Source organism: Opisthocomus hoazin, chromosome 1 (genome assembly GCF_030867145.1).
Source record: "Opisthocomus hoazin isolate bOpiHoa1 chromosome 1, bOpiHoa1.hap1, whole genome shotgun sequence".
NCBI lineage: Eukaryota > Metazoa > Chordata > Aves > Opisthocomiformes > Opisthocomidae > Opisthocomus > Opisthocomus hoazin.
Genome location: NC_134414.1, coordinates 33,177,929 through 33,194,572, shown reverse-complemented (window position 1 = coordinate 33,194,572; position 16,644 = coordinate 33,177,929). Strand labels below are relative to the sequence as shown.

The following is a 16,644-nucleotide window of genomic DNA, read 5'->3' as shown; positions in this document are numbered from 1 at the left end:
TTATCTCATGTTCTAGCCACCATGAACATTCAGGAGACTGAAAAGATGAAAGGAATAAATCGTTCGTTCTCTCTGTGTTCGGAGACTTGTATTTCCTTTGAGTATTCTAAAGGCAAACCTACTTAAACCCCTTCGATCTTCTTCCATTTCTCATTCTCATGTACTCATGTTCTCAAATTTTCTAGATTTCTGTTAAATCTCATTGCTCTGTTCTGAACTGTCTCCAATTTTCTCTAACCAGTATGACTAAAAAGCTAGATCTGGTACTTCAGCTGATGCCTCTCTAGAGATGAATAGAAAGAGGTATTTTATGTCATATAGATGATAATAGTCTTTGCAAATCTCAATGTTTCTGTTTATTTTGCAGCATCACCATGTTGTTAGAATGGGTCACAAAGAGAATGCCAGCCAACTACCTGACCTTCTTCTGCTGAGCTAATCTTTAATTCCTCTCTTTCCTGTTTGTAAAGTTTGTCAGTTCTGTCCAATTTCTCCAGATGATTTTGAATCCAGATTCCACCCGTCCACATGCTTGCAACTTCACCTGCCTCAACATACAATATAACACTGTCTCCTTTCCCCTGCTTATCCTGCCTGAACTAGATCACAAAGCAGTGACACCAGTCATCCGCAAAATCTCCCTTGCCCCATGTACATTGAAATTACACGGAAATTATGAATATACATATCATGATCTTTGACTTATGCTATTTTTCACACTTGCTGCATTAATAAGTGGAAAACTGCACAGCAAAGATTCAAAAAGCAGGGATCAACTGTATAATCAAGTCAGTCTTAGTTCTGCTGAAATCTATCACAGAACTTCTTGTAACTTCAAACAGCACAAAGATGTGGCCCATCAGAGCAGATTAATTGGTCAAATTTCTTGGTTTTATTTTTGTCAGTGGGAAGCATCCTGAGTCAAGCTCAAAGACTTCTGCACACCATGTCATATAAACCAAACTGCTCATTAGCAATGATATTGTACATACGCACCCTGCAATCCAATAATCACTGCTTATGCTCTTTTTTCTTGCTGTACCCCTCCAAAACAAGAAAAATCAAGACACAAAGTTATTTTCTGTTTGGTTGTTTTTTTTTAAAAACCACAACATTTTTCCTGTAAGCACTGGTAAGAAAACATAAAACAGTGAAACAGTAGACCATCTTGCCCACTGGGACATGTATAGGAACCTTCGGCATGTTTGAAAATTTTGTGTGCTGTGAAAGTAATCTCTATGCACGTAAAGAGATTTTACAATTTTAAAACTGATTCATAGTTACATCTAAGACAGTGCTGTCAATGTTTGCTAATGAAAGCTCAAATTATTTTATTAAGGGGAAGAGAGAATAGGAAGACCTGCTCATTGCTTTAAGCACAGTTCTCTTCCTCTCTGACTTGTTTTTCATTTTTACATTAGAAGGAGCAGGATTTGAACCAGCGCTGGAAACAGTTCTGTATTTAAGTCAGTGAAAGTAAGTGGTTATTTCACATTGCTTAGCACAGTAATTCCTGTTCTTCCATGTTTTAGATTAGACTATAAAACCCTGGTGTGCTTGCTTCAGAGTCCCACAGCTGAGCAACGCAACACTCTGGGACTGGATTCAGTGCACCAAAGCCATTCGTTCCTACTGCCCTCACTAAAAAGTGTTAGGGGATGAATTTGGCATTCACAGTGATAAAGTTATTGCAAGCTTTGGTAAAAACGTTAAAGTGAAAAAAGGGTTGTTCAGCACCTTCATTTCTCATGAAACTAGAGTGAAGAGGAAATTAAAACCAATTCAAAACATGAATACAAATTTACTTTAAAACTCAAGCTGTTACAAATCTTAGTTCAAGTCATTCTGTCATCAGAAAAGGTTATTTATATGACAGCAAATAGAAGGCCCTTACTTTAAGGCCATTTTTCCAGCTTTACCATTTAAACTTTTGGCTTCATTTTAAGCAACCAGAAAGCTGGGGTTAACTTCTGCAATAAACTCACTCCATTCCACCATGCTGGAGACACACCAATGCTAGTTCTGCTCTCAGTCTCACCATGGTAAATACCACCTTCGCTCACACTGGCATAAATTCTGCACTCTGTCAGAGGGAAGAGAGAGACAGCTGTACAATTGTCAGGAGCTTCACGGGGTCCTGCAAAGTATCCAGAGGAGAATGATACACTAACTTGGACCAGGAATTGCTCTGCCTCTGTGGACTTCAGTAGGAATGGAAAAGTTCCTGGTGACTTACAAGAGTTTGTCCCAACCAGGAATATCTGTAAACATAATAAGAACTCACAGAAGATATCTTGTGCAAGGAAAAGGGAAAAAAGAGCTCATGTGGAGCAAAAAAGAAAATCTAGGAGAGCAGTGGGAATGACAGAACAAGTTTCGCAAAGGAAATGTACATCAAAAGAATGCGATACCTGAAAGCAAGTGAAAATCCTTGAAAAAGACCTTTCAAGAGCTACAGTCAATGAAACACCAAAGCATTTTTGGTCCAAGGAGATGCACGTGAATCCTAAACACAAAGTGCTCTCACAGTGACATGACTAGTTAGGATTCAGTGTAAAAACACAACTTCCGACCACAGAGGTCCTTATGCCACGGCTAATTTCACTTGGACAAAAAATTAATATTTGGCAAGTCTGAAAACACTTTTGCTTCAAGTGCTCTTGAAAGAATAAAGTTAGAAAGAGCTAAAAGTATGAAATTTGGTGCCCAACAGTCTAGAAGAGAGACACTCTTTTAGACTCTGAAAATTATAATTTTACATTATTTCACTAATTGCTGCGTGCAAAGGAGCCAGTTAATTATAGAGTCACAGATTCTTTCCGTGACTAGAAATAACTGGTGACCTGAAAAAAATCCACAATCCATACAACCCAACATCAAGCTGAGTTGCAATTGTTTTGTGAGCTGAAGGAATGACTTCACTTACAACCTTGAAGCTCCTGATGACATAAGTCAGTCCCTCCAATCACTGGTGAGGAGGAAAGTTTCTTCCTGTACTAAGAATACAGTGCTTCAGATGTACTGTTCTTCATCTCCTCCATTCATGAGCAATGACCACTTGTCCCCTTCCTCCTCAACAAAACCATTAAGTCTTGGCAGCTTGTCTGAAGTCAAGGAAGAGAGAGACACTTGGCTAATCTGATCCCAAGGAGCCGGTCTGGATGAATCCCTCCTCCTATCATCCATTCCAATATGAACACTGATTTGGGAAGGAGTAAGTGGCTTCATGCGGCCTTGGGCTTGTGCTTCATAACTTTCTATGTCTGGCTTCTTATAACTAAGAAGAGAAAGAAAAAAGATGTTTAGTAGCAAGAGGTCAACATGTAGAAGCAAGAGTCTTCGGCATTAGAATAAATCAGAAACTTTGGACAACCTGAATGTTACCTGCACATCAGACACAATGTTAATGGCTAAGAGTACTGGTCACACGGCATTAAGACATTTCAATAGAAAAAGAGAGGGACTCTAAAAGTGAGGTTCTTTAAGAAAAATTATGAGTCTGATGAATTATGAAAGGGCTCAAAGTAGACAGTTGCAGGGGAATGGACTTGATGACCCAAAAATCACTTTCTGATTCAATGTATTTTAGGTAAAAAAAAGGTCCAGCAATGGCAAGTATACCTGGTCTTCCTCACATACACGTATTATTGTGGTCCTTGGAATGTGAAGTTCTGTTCAGTTGATGTGAAGCTTCAAGAAAGGTTATTGTCCTACAGAGTATACTGTAATACAGCTTCCATAAGTCCGAAGCCAAATATGTTTTGTGGTTTCTCTATATCTAACCACAGTGGTGTTCCAATACTTAATGTAGTCGCACAAGATCAAAAGAATTAGAGAATAAAGGAATCCCGTTATAGAAATTTCTCATCCTTTGGGTAACTACACACAGAAAGTTTTTAGGATGAAAATACTGTAGTAGTAGGGCTGATTCTGCAAACACACATGAGCATGAATGTAGTTTTTGTTCTAGACTCTGGTCTTGCTGACTATTTGCAGGATTGGAATCATGATGCAGCAACAGATTTTCTATATTAGCTTATACCATACTGTACTATACTATACACTACAAAAGACCATAGCTACAGTAGAAATATTTGAAAGTTTGGACTAATTTCAGACCATAAAAAGTCTTATTTTTGAAAGATATTTGCTCATAATGCTCTTAAATACAGATCCACTGTAACTGCACCCAAAAAATGTAGCATAAAAAATTAATAGAATTTGAAAAATCTTGTTACAGTTCAGAAATTGGTTCACTTTCAAAAAGACAGAGCAAGACACTTTGTCTGTAGAAAGGTGCAAAAGAATAAATATACTGCTTCTCTGTTCTTTCTGGCTAGATTAAATAGGCAAAAAAATAAAAACAGCTAAAAATCTTTTAAAAATCATCTACTGCTACATTATGGAGAATTTTCCTTTGAATGATTTGTTCACTTGATATTCACAGCAAAACCAGTGTAAATCATTTCCTCACTTGAACTAGATCTCCAACCCAGGCGCCCAGGTGGCATCCAGTCACACTTTTAGCTGCTAGTTAAAGAATGCTCAGTACAGTCTTAGTCCAAGTGTGTTCATCATAGTGACATCTCTCTCTTTTGGAGCCAAAGATTAGACAGAACAACCATCTAAAGGTTGTCTAACAACTTCCAACTAACTGTCTAACAACTTCTAAAGCTAAAGGACAGTCAGGTACCTTTAGGTATACAAAGCCCAAAGTACCGTCTCACTTGAGTCCCAGCAGCAGTGCTGCCTACGGTTCCCCAACTGATCAGTGTAAGACAACTTGCCATTTCAGCTGCAGGGAAGACAGCACGACGGACACAGAGGAAGCTGCCATTGCAGCTGATCCCATCCAAGGCTGAAGCACGAGGCCAACAGGCATGAACACACCTAGCAAATAAAACATATGGACATAAGCCAGAGCCACCTGTCCCAATACAGAATACAGACATTTCGGTCCCTGCATATCATAGAACAGATCAGCAGCTCTACATCATGCCTTGCTCAGACTGCCATAAACACTACTAGATTGATATATATTTACTCACTTATTTTTAAATATGTCACTTCCATTGCAAGTGATGACCTTTGCACCAATTCAGCTACAAGACTGCGGCCACAAGGTGAGACTGTCCCTTCCAGCTATTCTGCATACATGAAACAAAGCAAAGGCAACAGAAAGACAAAGCAATAGTCCAGGCAAAGGAAGGAGAAGTTACTCATAAAGAAAAGGAGGAATGCTTGAAGTTTTAAGGAGGAATTTGGAGCACGAGAAGATGTCTGATAGAAGCAGAGAGAATGCAAGCAGTAGGACAGAAAACGTGTGGTTCAGGCTGAATAAAAGAGGGAGCACCCAGAAGTGAGATGGTAACTCTGACGAGGGCTGGGTTTGAATATACAGAAACTAATCCCCAAGCACTGCTACGTGAAATAAGACCAGGGTTTTCATTTCATCATATAAGAATTAAATTCCAAGAATTTAAAATTTTGGGAACAAAATTTTTTTGTAGAACGTGAAAAAAAAAAAAGGAACATATATATTTTGTCTTCCTTCTGCCAAGTTTTAAATACTCCAGGAATCTCTCTTTGATTCCTTGAGCAGGAAATCCTGTGAGAGGCACCACAAAGCTCAACTGTGCTGCTGTCTTTGACAAGCTGAGCTCTGGCAATCACATACCTGCTGCTATGGGTATTCCAAGCAGATTGTAAATTAAGGCAAGAATCAGATTTATTCGTATTCTTCGAACTGTTCTCTTTGACAAGTGAATACTGGCAACTACATCCAGCAAGTCGTTCTGCAAGACAGAAGAGCATTGAAAGCTTTCCACATGCAGTCTTCAGAATACCAAACTGAAAAGAGGAGTGTCAGTGATAAAAGAGGACAGGTCAAAACTGTAGTGCTCACTCGGATAAGAACAACATCTGCTGCTTCAATTGCAACATCAGTGCCCGTTCCAATTGCAATTCCAACGTCGGCCCTGGCTAGTGCAGGGGAATCATTGACTCCGTCACCAACCATCGCAACCTTCCTCCTCCCATTTTGGAGCTCCTGGACCTTTGCAACCTTGTGAGAAGGAAGAACCTCAGCAAAGACTTTTTTGATCCCAACCTACGCACAAAGAAAGAAACATATCCAGTTGGTGATATGCTTCATGCTAAAAGGAAGAACCATTTGCTGTTCTGGGTGAAGAGGAAACAAAGGAAGACCAACCAAACTGATTCCGGTAGAGGCAACACTTGCAACCTATAGAGCAAGCTGAAGAGCAACATGACTTTGACGTAAGGAAGGGACTGATTACAGCCCCCTCCATCTTTACTGCAGGTATGCTGGCAAACCATGCTCTGTCCTTAATGTCATGCCCCGCAGGGCTTCTGAAGCTCTACTGCCCTGGCAATAAAGGTTTGAAGGTGAAAACAGCCAGTTTTCAGCTAATCACACTGCTCGATGCACCAGTAAAGGTTTCGGTGAAATGCAACACAGGAACCATGTATGATCAGGCAGTTACACTAGGTGAAACACAGAAAAGCCAAGTATGCGCAAGTCTCATGGAAACTATGAAAATAAAGCAGATGGCTGGCTAAACGCTTGTACCCATCCACATCTCAATTAATATGGAGCTGCTACCCATGGCTCTAGTGCTGTAGTTGAAAGATAGATGGGTGTCCTAAAAAGGGCTGGTATAATGTCCCTGGTTTGGCTGCCTTACCAGGCAGAGATCAGCTTTTCACTACACAAGGCGGAAGTTTTCTTTTAACCTTTCAAAAAGTAACATTTTTAAAAGTTTTGAGGACTGGCTTATCATTTTTCTATGGGAACGGAGGTAAGGGCCAAAAACTCAACAAAAATGTAAGTTGGCACAGACTAAATTTGTTTGAAAACTTTACTTGAGTGCCTGGAACCATAAATTGAAGTTTATTTCCAAAAGACTTCTCTTAACAAAGAAAGGTGGGCTGGAAAAGTGCTTTACCACAATTGAACACAAAAGCAAAAGTGTGAATCAAAATAGGAGAAGGGTTAAAGCATCACACTGGGAAACAAAATTCAGAGCTCAGGACATAGGAGAATGTGCATACCACAGTTCTGGCTGAGTTAGCTGTGTGGTGGGATACTTTAGGAAAGCAAGTGGCACAGAGTAGATTAGAAGAAGACTGATGCAAGGGGAAGGAGAAAAATGAAGATAGAGAGGGTGGAAACGTAGCAGGGTAGAGTGAGAATTTGGCTTTGCTTTTGGAGCAACATTTAGAGTTTGAGATCAAGGAAATCTCATAGAAACCCAGCCTCTTTTAGACTGCTATGCTTCTTCACAATAATTCTCATTGTTATTACTATGTTACCCTTAAAGATAATGAGAAATCCCTATCTCCCTTATTGGGAGCAGGACTAAACCTTAAAGGAATTTTCCTTCATCGCTAACCAAACACAACTGCCCTTCAGTGAAGGGAAGCAGGAGGCTTCAGTTCAGCAACAGGCTAATAACTGCAAGAAACTTTGTACCCCTGGAGAAGTACTGACTGCTTATCTTCAGTGGGATCTTAATGCAGGCACTGGCCTTTACTGTGCCATTGTACCTGACCTGATTTTCACTCCAGTTCAAGAAAAGTCAGTCTTCATTTAACGTATCCAGGGAAACTCTGAGTTCCTCCTCCAAATTCACTGGGGTAAGCAGAGTTTTAGAACCTCATCATATATTTTTTTGAAACAGAAAGAAGCAGATACCTGAGTAGCAATGGCTTTTGCAGTTTTTCTGTTGTCCCCTGTTATCAGCACCACGTCTATTCCCATGTTTTTCAATGTGTGCACAGCAAGGGCTGCCTCCTGTTTGACAGTGTCTGCTATTGCAATCATTCCACACAACACGCCTGCACAAAGAAGCATCCTCTGTTAAAGAGAGCTGTGGGAGGCAAAGTGGCAGCAAGAGAACAGGACTTCCCCTTCATCACACCACGGCGGCTTGTGAAATAACACATTCAGGCCAATATTGACACTCATTAGCCTGAACAACTGTCTACAGTTTTCTGAGTTATGGTCTCTTTCTTACACACACACACATACTTTCATCCTTTATCTGTTTCAGATTGAACGACAAACACCTTCGATATTTAGGGACCAGGAGGAAGGGGAGAAGAGGTGGGTAGCTGTTAAATATGCCTGACTTCCGGGTTTTATGGTATGGACATATACGATAGTCCATACGATACCGCCCATATGATATCAGAGAAAGTTTCGGTATTTGTGCCCAGGTCAGATGCTGAAACCACTCCTCCAGGAGGAAGCATATACAGTATCTGGTTTTATGCCCCCTAATCTTTCTGGGTTGGATCTCTATTATAATTAATTACTTTTATACTGAAGTGTTGCACCTGCCTTCCAACACATAGACTCAAAGGTGCTTCCATGTTTCCTTCACGTGACTAACAAAAATCTCACATTGGTTTATCATTGCATATTACCTTTCAAAAGTAAAGGACTTAAGTAGATTTGGCACCCCTCTATCTCTGTTTGCTATCACTAGCAATAGGAACGCCAGCTGTGCATCAGAGCCCTCATTTCCATGTTAAGAGCACGTGATTTTGCTGGACTGCTGATGGAGCCCAGGCTGAGACAAGCAAATGCCTCTCGAAATTGCTCTGGAGGAGCACCAAGAATATTTATTCAGTAAGTGAATCAGAGGCCCCATTTCAAGATCACAGATGCACTGGCAATCTACCGCCATTATAGCAGTTTCTCATATTAAGGTATTGTCTGGGATCTCTTTCTGCATAGCACAGAACAGAACCCCTCTGGCAAAACTCATTTACTCTAATCTATTATACTTGAATGATCTAAAGAATCATCATGCTTATTCATGAAAAGTTTTAAAATCAGTGATGCAATAAGTTGGTGTGTGATCCTTAAATAATGTAAAGTCAGGATGGCACATGGCACTGCACTGGCACTGATTTTGTGAACAACAGTCCTAGACAACAGGAGGTTCAGAAATTAATACTTCAATTAAAAAATACCCAACAAAATCTTATGAATACTCTTCTCAGGTGAAAGCTTGTTTTAAGAACACCTTGATCCTTTGCAGTTCACAAGCAGTTCTGCACTAAAAGATTAGTAGTTTCTTGACACTAGGCCACTGATCAATTGCTCAATTGTTTTTATCTGTTCCATGGTAGGATCAATTGCTATTTATTTAGTCACTCCAAAGAGCAGCAGTTACCATTTATAGACACTAGTATGGCAGTCTGTCCTTTCGTTTCATGGTCTGTCATTGCATCATTTACGTCATTTGCAATATGCAAGCCATTGCGTCGCATCCACTCACGATTTCCAATCAACACCGAGTATGTATAAGCAGCTGATGGACCTTTGTGCACAAACAAAAAGAAAAATGAGCAACTCAAAAATCATGAACACAAGCCAGAGATGTTTGAGGATGACAATGTCAGGCTGCATAAGCTATAGAAAGATGTTCTGAACGGGCTTTCTTAATTTTTTTTCTTACATTCTGGACTGGCAATGGTCACACCCAAGACACACACAGAATCAGTCTTGTTGAAGTGCTGCTGTCACGGCCAAATGCAAATGCACAGGCACTACCTGAAGACAGCCTCATAAAACATTTCTTGTTCAAGAATCAGTCTGTGCCTGTTTACACACAGAACTGCGTCATGAACTTAATGGAAGTCTTTGCCTGTATTTGGCTTTGCCATTTGGCATTGTTTTTCTGGGTAAGTGCAGTATGCACATTTCATAAATGCCATGCTTTGTTCTCACAACTAATGACTTCTTTCAAATACAAAGGCTATTTCTGGTAAGAAGAAAGTAGTTTTGTTCTAAGAAACAATGAAACAGTATGTAGAGCACCTTATTATATAAGCTATCCAGCTTCACAGAGCTGTATGAAGCAGGTGAGAAAATATTACATTAACATTCACAAATGGCATGGTTCTGATGATTAGAGTCCTTATTTTATTTAATTCTTCTAACAGCTTTCTCAAAAAGGTCAGGAGAGCCACAGTCTTCTGAAGAGAACTGAAGAGCTTCTTAAAGAAGGCTTTAAATATTTTCTCTTTCTCTCCTACTCTACAAAAGAGCAAAGTGGCTTCCACAGAGCCTGAAACAAAACCAAATGTATTGGCCTCATCAAAAACATCAGGCACCGAAACTCGGTTTGCAGATATAACATACTTTATTGTGCATTTGCTGAATAGATTTTTTTTTAAAAGTAAGTGCCTTGAGAGATATATGAGCAGAAAGCAAAAGGTCCAAGTTAATAGGGAACTAAAGTGTAGGATATAAAAAATAGCGGTAAGATAACATACATTAAAGCTAACTGCTCTAAATGGGAAGATAATGCTAATTGGCAAACTTTGCCCTCTGCTGGACCATTCTTCTATCTAAAAGGGATATTGCTGGGCATGCCTAATTGCCTATGTATTGTATGGACTTTTCAACTATCCACCACTGTAGCATCAAAATTCTTATTTAGGCTTCTGAATTGCAGAGAGATCGAGAGTAGGGGAAAGAGAGAGCTTCAATTTTTGTTAAGGCGCATTTTTGTCCCTCATGTTCTTTGCCTCCTTCTGCCATAAATCCACCTTTCTGCTGTTCCTGGTCCAACAAGATTGCTTTACAGTGGTCAGCCCTGTTGATTCATTAGCCCTCTCATTGTGACTGGTGGTCACTTCGGGGGCAGACATACCTTGTAATTCGGAGAGCGTGATCAGCGCGTTATCTCCCAGAGGAGCACTGCTGTCCCGGCTCCTGTAAGCATCCAGACTACCAAGACCCTCCTCGGCAGCACCCAGGACAGCCTCAACACCTCTGACTTTGCAGCTGATGCCACAGCCCGGGACCGCCTGGAAGTCGGTGCAGTATCCCAGGCTCTGAGTACCAAGCTCCTGCGGATGTAACCAGAGTTCATCATCAGTCTGTGCTGCCCATGTAGGGTACAAATATTAGATAACTCCTGTGGAAAAGAGGCCTTATTCCTGCTCTTGACAATGACTGACTGATGGAAAAGCAGCATGGGGTATTAGTAGCGCGGAAATAAAAACAAGGATGTTCTGGACGTGCTATGGTTTAGACTTGTAGAAAGGGGCAGCTGTACAGATCACACCCAGGTCTCAGCCCTAGCACCAGCAAACCATAAAAGACAGTTTTTCTTGGTAGCTCAAGGATGGAGCAGTTACATTGGTGGTTCATGACCTCAGCTAAGACTATGAACTAAAGAGAAATACTATAAATATATGCCATATATTTATATATATATCCAGCTTCTGAAAAGATGCACCTTCTAATTAACCTCACACACAACTGGCTGTGGGGGATCAGGCCTTTTATATATATGCAAAAGTACAGTGAAAAACTGTGTCTAATTCCCGGAGTGATCTGGCTGGATGATCAGGAAACTAGGTCTTTCTCCTGAGTTAGACAGAGAAGCCAGTGAGTACCTTCAAGATGAGGAAAGGAATGACCAGGACCCTATGAGTTACAAAAAGAATGAAGAAAATATGCATTTATAAACAAGTTATTCTGGGTTGTCTCTGGAAGCTGGAATTACATGTACCTTTCAGTGACCTTCTTAAAACACAGGGATGATAAGGCAGGTGGTAAGAATATTAGCAAACAGTATAGCACTGCAATTCATATAAGCCATGATACGGTAATAACTGGTGCATGGGATAACTACAGAAGTGTCAGCAAACTAAGACAAATTTGAAAACAGAAAATGTAAAATATGAGAGAGGCAACTGAATCATTACCCATACTCTCTTTCTCCTTCTAAATTCATATGCAAACTTCTAAATTTTACCACTGAAAGATCTATCACTAATAAGTTTGATATATTCTTGCCAATTAAATTTTCCATAAATCAATTAATGACTTGTCTTAGCAGAAATAAATGAATTTCATTTAAACCAGGCTTCCTATTTTGGTTACTATTTGTGCTTTCATTCTTCCTGAAACATTTACGGAACACATGCAATATATAAATGACCTTTGAGGATTTGCAAAATTTGCCAAGACTTGAGTAATCTATTAATTCATTTGTGAATTTCACAAATACCACAGTTTAATATTCAGGTTTTAAAACTTTTTGCCTAATCTATTCAGATAAGCAAGCAGCTAATAGAAGTGACTACAGTCAGGTAACATGAAATGTCACCACACACGTTTGCTTTGCAATGCTATTTTAAGCATAAGTATTCCTCCTGCACATATTCCACAATCTTTATTTTCCCACTAGTTCAGGAAAAACTTTGTAAGATCTTGCTTGAGAACTCCACAGCATTACCAGAAAGGCAAAGCTTAGAATATGCTTTCTGCTATTGTCCAGACTAAGATGCACTATCATGAAATCTGCCAGCTTTCCCGCCTGTTACATTTCAGGCAGGCTGGTCCCTGTGGGACTTGCTCATTTCATACAATATTGTTGCATTTGCACAGATCCCTTCAGGCCTTAGATGAAATAGGAAGGCTATGTACCTCTTTGCAATATTTAGTGACTGCCACTCCTAAAGGATGCTCACTGCTGGCTTCTGCAGTGCCAACCACCGCCAGTACCTCCTTCAGAGAGAACACAGCTGTGTCTCCCAGCAAAAGCACCCTCATGACTTTAGGAACTCCACAGGTGATGGTCCCAGTTTTATCAAACATCACAGTCTTGATCTGCAAGAAATAAACCAGAGTTACTGCCTCAGCCCTGCAAGCACAAGGATGCTCATATGCTTTAGGCACATAAATATAGGCAATACCTTAATAATCAGTTGACTATATCCACATCAAGACAGAATAGACCTACAAAAGTAGGGATTCCTGTATGTACATTGAACTATCTGGACAGTGGGTCTCCTTATGCTTTCTTATTCATTCCCCATACAGTGATTTCACTGAGGCTACAACATCATCCTGTACCTATATCAGGATCTCAGACAACAGACTCATTGCAGGACTTGTACTGTCCTTTGTGTGTGTGTGCGTATGTATTCACACGCAGGAATCATGTAATGGCACCTTAGTCACTTTTACTACAAGGTATATGATGCAACAGGGCTTTTACGAATGTTGTTCCAAACAGTAACAATAGCACTGAGGAAGGAGGACTCAGGAAGTTATTTGGTTATAGAACAGGTAGGTGGGAAGAGTGTAAGATGCTGCAACAAGCTCCAGAAGCAACAACCTAACCAAAACCAACCTCATGCTATTCACCAAATTCAGCAATCACTTGTTAGCCAGCTTAATGGGTCTTGAGGAATCAGAAATGAACAAAAAAACACAGCCCCACATACACTGAAATCCAAAGATAAAGTCATTTCTAATCCTGAAAATAAACACAGCACAGAGAAACACAAGAACCAAAAAACTCAGCAAAATAGGCACTATTTCCATGTCCAGCCATTCCAACCCACCAACCCTGCAGAATCCAACAGGTGACCTAGTTTCCCAAGCCCTGACCCTAGCCTTGCTTAGATTCAACAGGTAAAAAGTCCTGACACTAATTAGCAGTCATTTTTTGGTTTTTTTTTGCAGAGCCTTGGAAAAACTTCTGGTCTATGCTTTATAATGTCCAGTAAGAACAGCACTTATCAATGTGATTAACTATTCTTACCATCCTTTTCACTTAATTCAGTCTACCATAGCATGGTTTAAACTTATTCTTTTCACTGGCTGCGGACATGTCAAACCTCCTCCTCCTTCAGTCTCCTCCTCCTCTTCTCATCAGTTTTGTCTTTGAAGGGCTTTTTCTGCCTCCCTTCCATCTTTTTTCTATGCGCTAAAAAAACTTCAAATCATTCTGCTTTTCTCTTACATCCTACATTTTAAAGTACTGATCACAAACACTATATATTTCACAACAGCCTTCTGAGGAAAAAGAAAACACTGGATTATTGAGCTGTGTTGCAGAGGAGGTAAAGAGAATGCAAATGTCAGAAACCTCTGAGGTCATGCAGAAGATTAGCAGCCTTACTGGCATGAGACTGTAGGAACTGTTGGCTCTCGACACTTTGCTGTGACTACTTTGAAGAAAGCAGGTCAGATCTGTCTTCTTTACCTTAATGAGCAGCAACCAATAGAGAAAAAACCGAAACATTCTGCAGTCTTTCTCTGGACCAGTACCGTTTCCTGGGTAATCATAATTCATGTCACAACAGCTAGGTAAGCTACAAAAGTACAGCATGAACTATTAACCTTGTGTGCCATTTCCAGGGGTTTTCCACCTTTTATGAGGATACCATTCTGCGCAGCAACTCCTGTGCCCACCATCACAGCTGTGGGGGTAGCCAACCCTAAAGAACAGGGGCATGCAATGCTCAGCACAGTGATTGAGGTTTGAAACGCAAACCTCAGTATTAGTTCAGCTTTTGAAATGTGTTTGTTCTGATTCTGCAAGAAGAGGGAAGAGAGGGGGGAAAAAAAAGAAAGACAGAGATGTATGATTGCTTATAGAAGATAACACAGATGTACAATCAATCTTAGCCACTTCAAAAAACACATTTACCTTCAAACCTCCAGTATAGGAATGCAATCTATTATTGTTACTGTAATGGTAGAGAAAGGTCAATGTCATGAATTGTTTATGGCAGTATTTTCTGGCTTTTTTCTCTGCTCAAGCACACATATGCTTGACTCTGCTCTCAGGCTCCTGGATGACAATATAACTTGCCGGTATTTCCTTTATAGCTTAGCAAAGAGGAACTCTATTTCCAGGTACACAGATCCCCACAGTTGCTGAGTATAGCAAATACAAATCCTAAAGATAACAGAAGCTCATCTTCTTTTTAAAGCCAAACCCACTATCAGGAATAAGAATGTCCAAAAAAAATTTCAGGCAATATGGGAATGGCTCAGCTCCTTGCAATGCAGCTATAAATGATGTCTAGTCCAGAAAGACTGCCAGTAATTTCAGTTTGTAGGAACCCCATGCAGAAATAAGGGGCAAATGCAAAGGTATATTTATACCTCCAGATAGATTTTAATTAGTGTAATTATTTGCTCTTTGTAGAATACATCATGTTGTACAGAAATATTTGCCAGGTTGCAACATCAAACTCTACACACGGAAGGTATGTTTAATTACACTGGAAGACATCCTAACACCAAAATCCATCTCTTCATGAAATTACTTACAGGAAAATACTTTTGAATAACATCAAAATTTATAAAACCAATTGTGATCCATACTATCAATGTGACTGTTGAAATGATGATGATAAATGGAACAAAATATCCACTAAACTTATCTGCCAGTTGCTGGATGGGTGCCTATAAAAAAGAGAAACACATATTTGTACGTTTATGATCAAAACACATAAGTATGTAGAGTTCATGAAAATATCTAATATTCTTCATCTGATTCTTTTTTGAAGTCTGGAAAACAGTTTGTTGAACAAGTAAATATATAAAAATATAGAATCTTTTTCTTATACAATCAAAATCTGTGAAGAAGTTTTTCTTTTCTATTATTTTTACCTTTGACATTTGAGCTTCTTCCACCAATTTCACAATTTGTGCCAGAGTGGTGTCATTACCAACATGAGTGGCATTAACGAGAACTGAGCCGTGTGCATTTATAGAACCAGCAATCACTGTACTCCCAGGCTTTTTAGTGACTGGCATAGCTTCCCCTAGAAAGAAAAGGCAAGAATAAATGAGGCAATACCCCCAAGAATAGTGAACATAGTTCATTAGCACACAGCTTATTTTATGCTGGCAAAATCAGCATGCTAAGCAATAATGACAAGAAATCACATATAGTCTGTCTCTGTCTAGTGCAGACATGTAGAAGTGCTGTCATACTTCTATAAACCTTTTTCTACATTTAGTTTCAAAGCAAATGCTGTTTCCTTGGTCTTAACCCTCCAGTATGCCATCCCTCAAAAGGGCCGGGAGCAAACTGATTGAAAAGGTCCTGCCAAAAATTTCTCTGATTAATACCTTGCATAGCCATGGGAGTTTGGGCATTCTGTCTTTATTTCCACCATCCCTCAGTTTTCAAAGATTAGAAAAGTTGTCTCTGTGGTGAAGACCCTGTTCTCACGCTGCCTCTCTGAGAACACTAGGTCTGCAAAATCTTTATTTTCGCTGTTTTTAGGGTTAGTGATAATGACTGGTTCTCTTAAACTAAGGGCGTCCCTGTTCCCCAAGCAAAGTAAATACATAACTAAAACAAGTAAGCTAATGCCGATGTAAAGTTTGTATAAGAATTACACAATGCAGTAAATCCTTCTTATATTTATGGAATGAAATTAAAATTTCAGAAGCTGTGAAAACGTCCTGTGACTCTTAATGAGCATCAGATCATAAGGCTTTCTTTCCCTCTTCTTGTTCACTGGGAGATCACTGTCAGAAGCTCTGCTCAGTGCCCATGCATACACACCCCAACATTTCAGTAGTGTTTCCCCATCGCCCTTTAAAAGTTATTTCTGAGAAGGTACACCTCTACAGATACATTCCGGGGGAAACTCCTACCAGATCTCTGGAATAATTACAATAGTGTTTTGACTCTACTCATCCCATTGGTATGTTACTAGAAGTGACAAAACTGAGCAGAAATTCTTCAGCTTTTTAGGGCGTGTGCAGATGCGGGATTTGGATTCAAGCTCACAAAGGCCAGGCATAGCATCCGTGAAGGTGGGAGGTTATTCAGACAG

The 16,644-nt window shown here is 39.9% G+C and overlaps 1 protein-coding gene across 10 annotated transcripts in view; it reads right to left on the bottom strand.

The window, feature by feature from the left end:
- Positions 1-341: 341 nt before the first annotated feature.
- ATP7B (ATPase copper transporting beta) overlaps positions 342-16,644 on the bottom strand; it is a 46,988-nt gene continuing 30,685 nt past the window's right edge. For all 10 annotated transcript variants that reach the window (XM_075421077.1, XM_075421143.1, XM_075421124.1 and 7 more), the window contains 11 exons: positions 15,464-15,618; positions 15,122-15,256; positions 14,183-14,377; positions 12,479-12,661; positions 10,692-10,890; positions 9,207-9,353; positions 7,718-7,860; positions 5,906-6,109; positions 5,678-5,795; positions 4,788-4,890; positions 342-3,277 (listed from right to left, as the gene is read on the bottom strand). In XM_075421077.1, the coding sequence (XP_075277192.1) occupies positions 3,013-3,277; positions 4,788-4,890; positions 5,678-5,795; positions 5,906-6,109; positions 7,718-7,860; positions 9,207-9,353; positions 10,692-10,890; positions 12,479-12,661; positions 14,183-14,377; positions 15,122-15,256; positions 15,464-15,618 (1,847 nt within the window). In that variant the 3' untranslated portion in view covers positions 342-3,012. The remainder of the gene's footprint in view (positions 3,278-4,787; positions 4,891-5,677; positions 5,796-5,905; positions 6,110-7,717; positions 7,861-9,206; positions 9,354-10,691; positions 10,891-12,478; positions 12,662-14,182; positions 14,378-15,121; positions 15,257-15,463; positions 15,619-16,644) is intronic.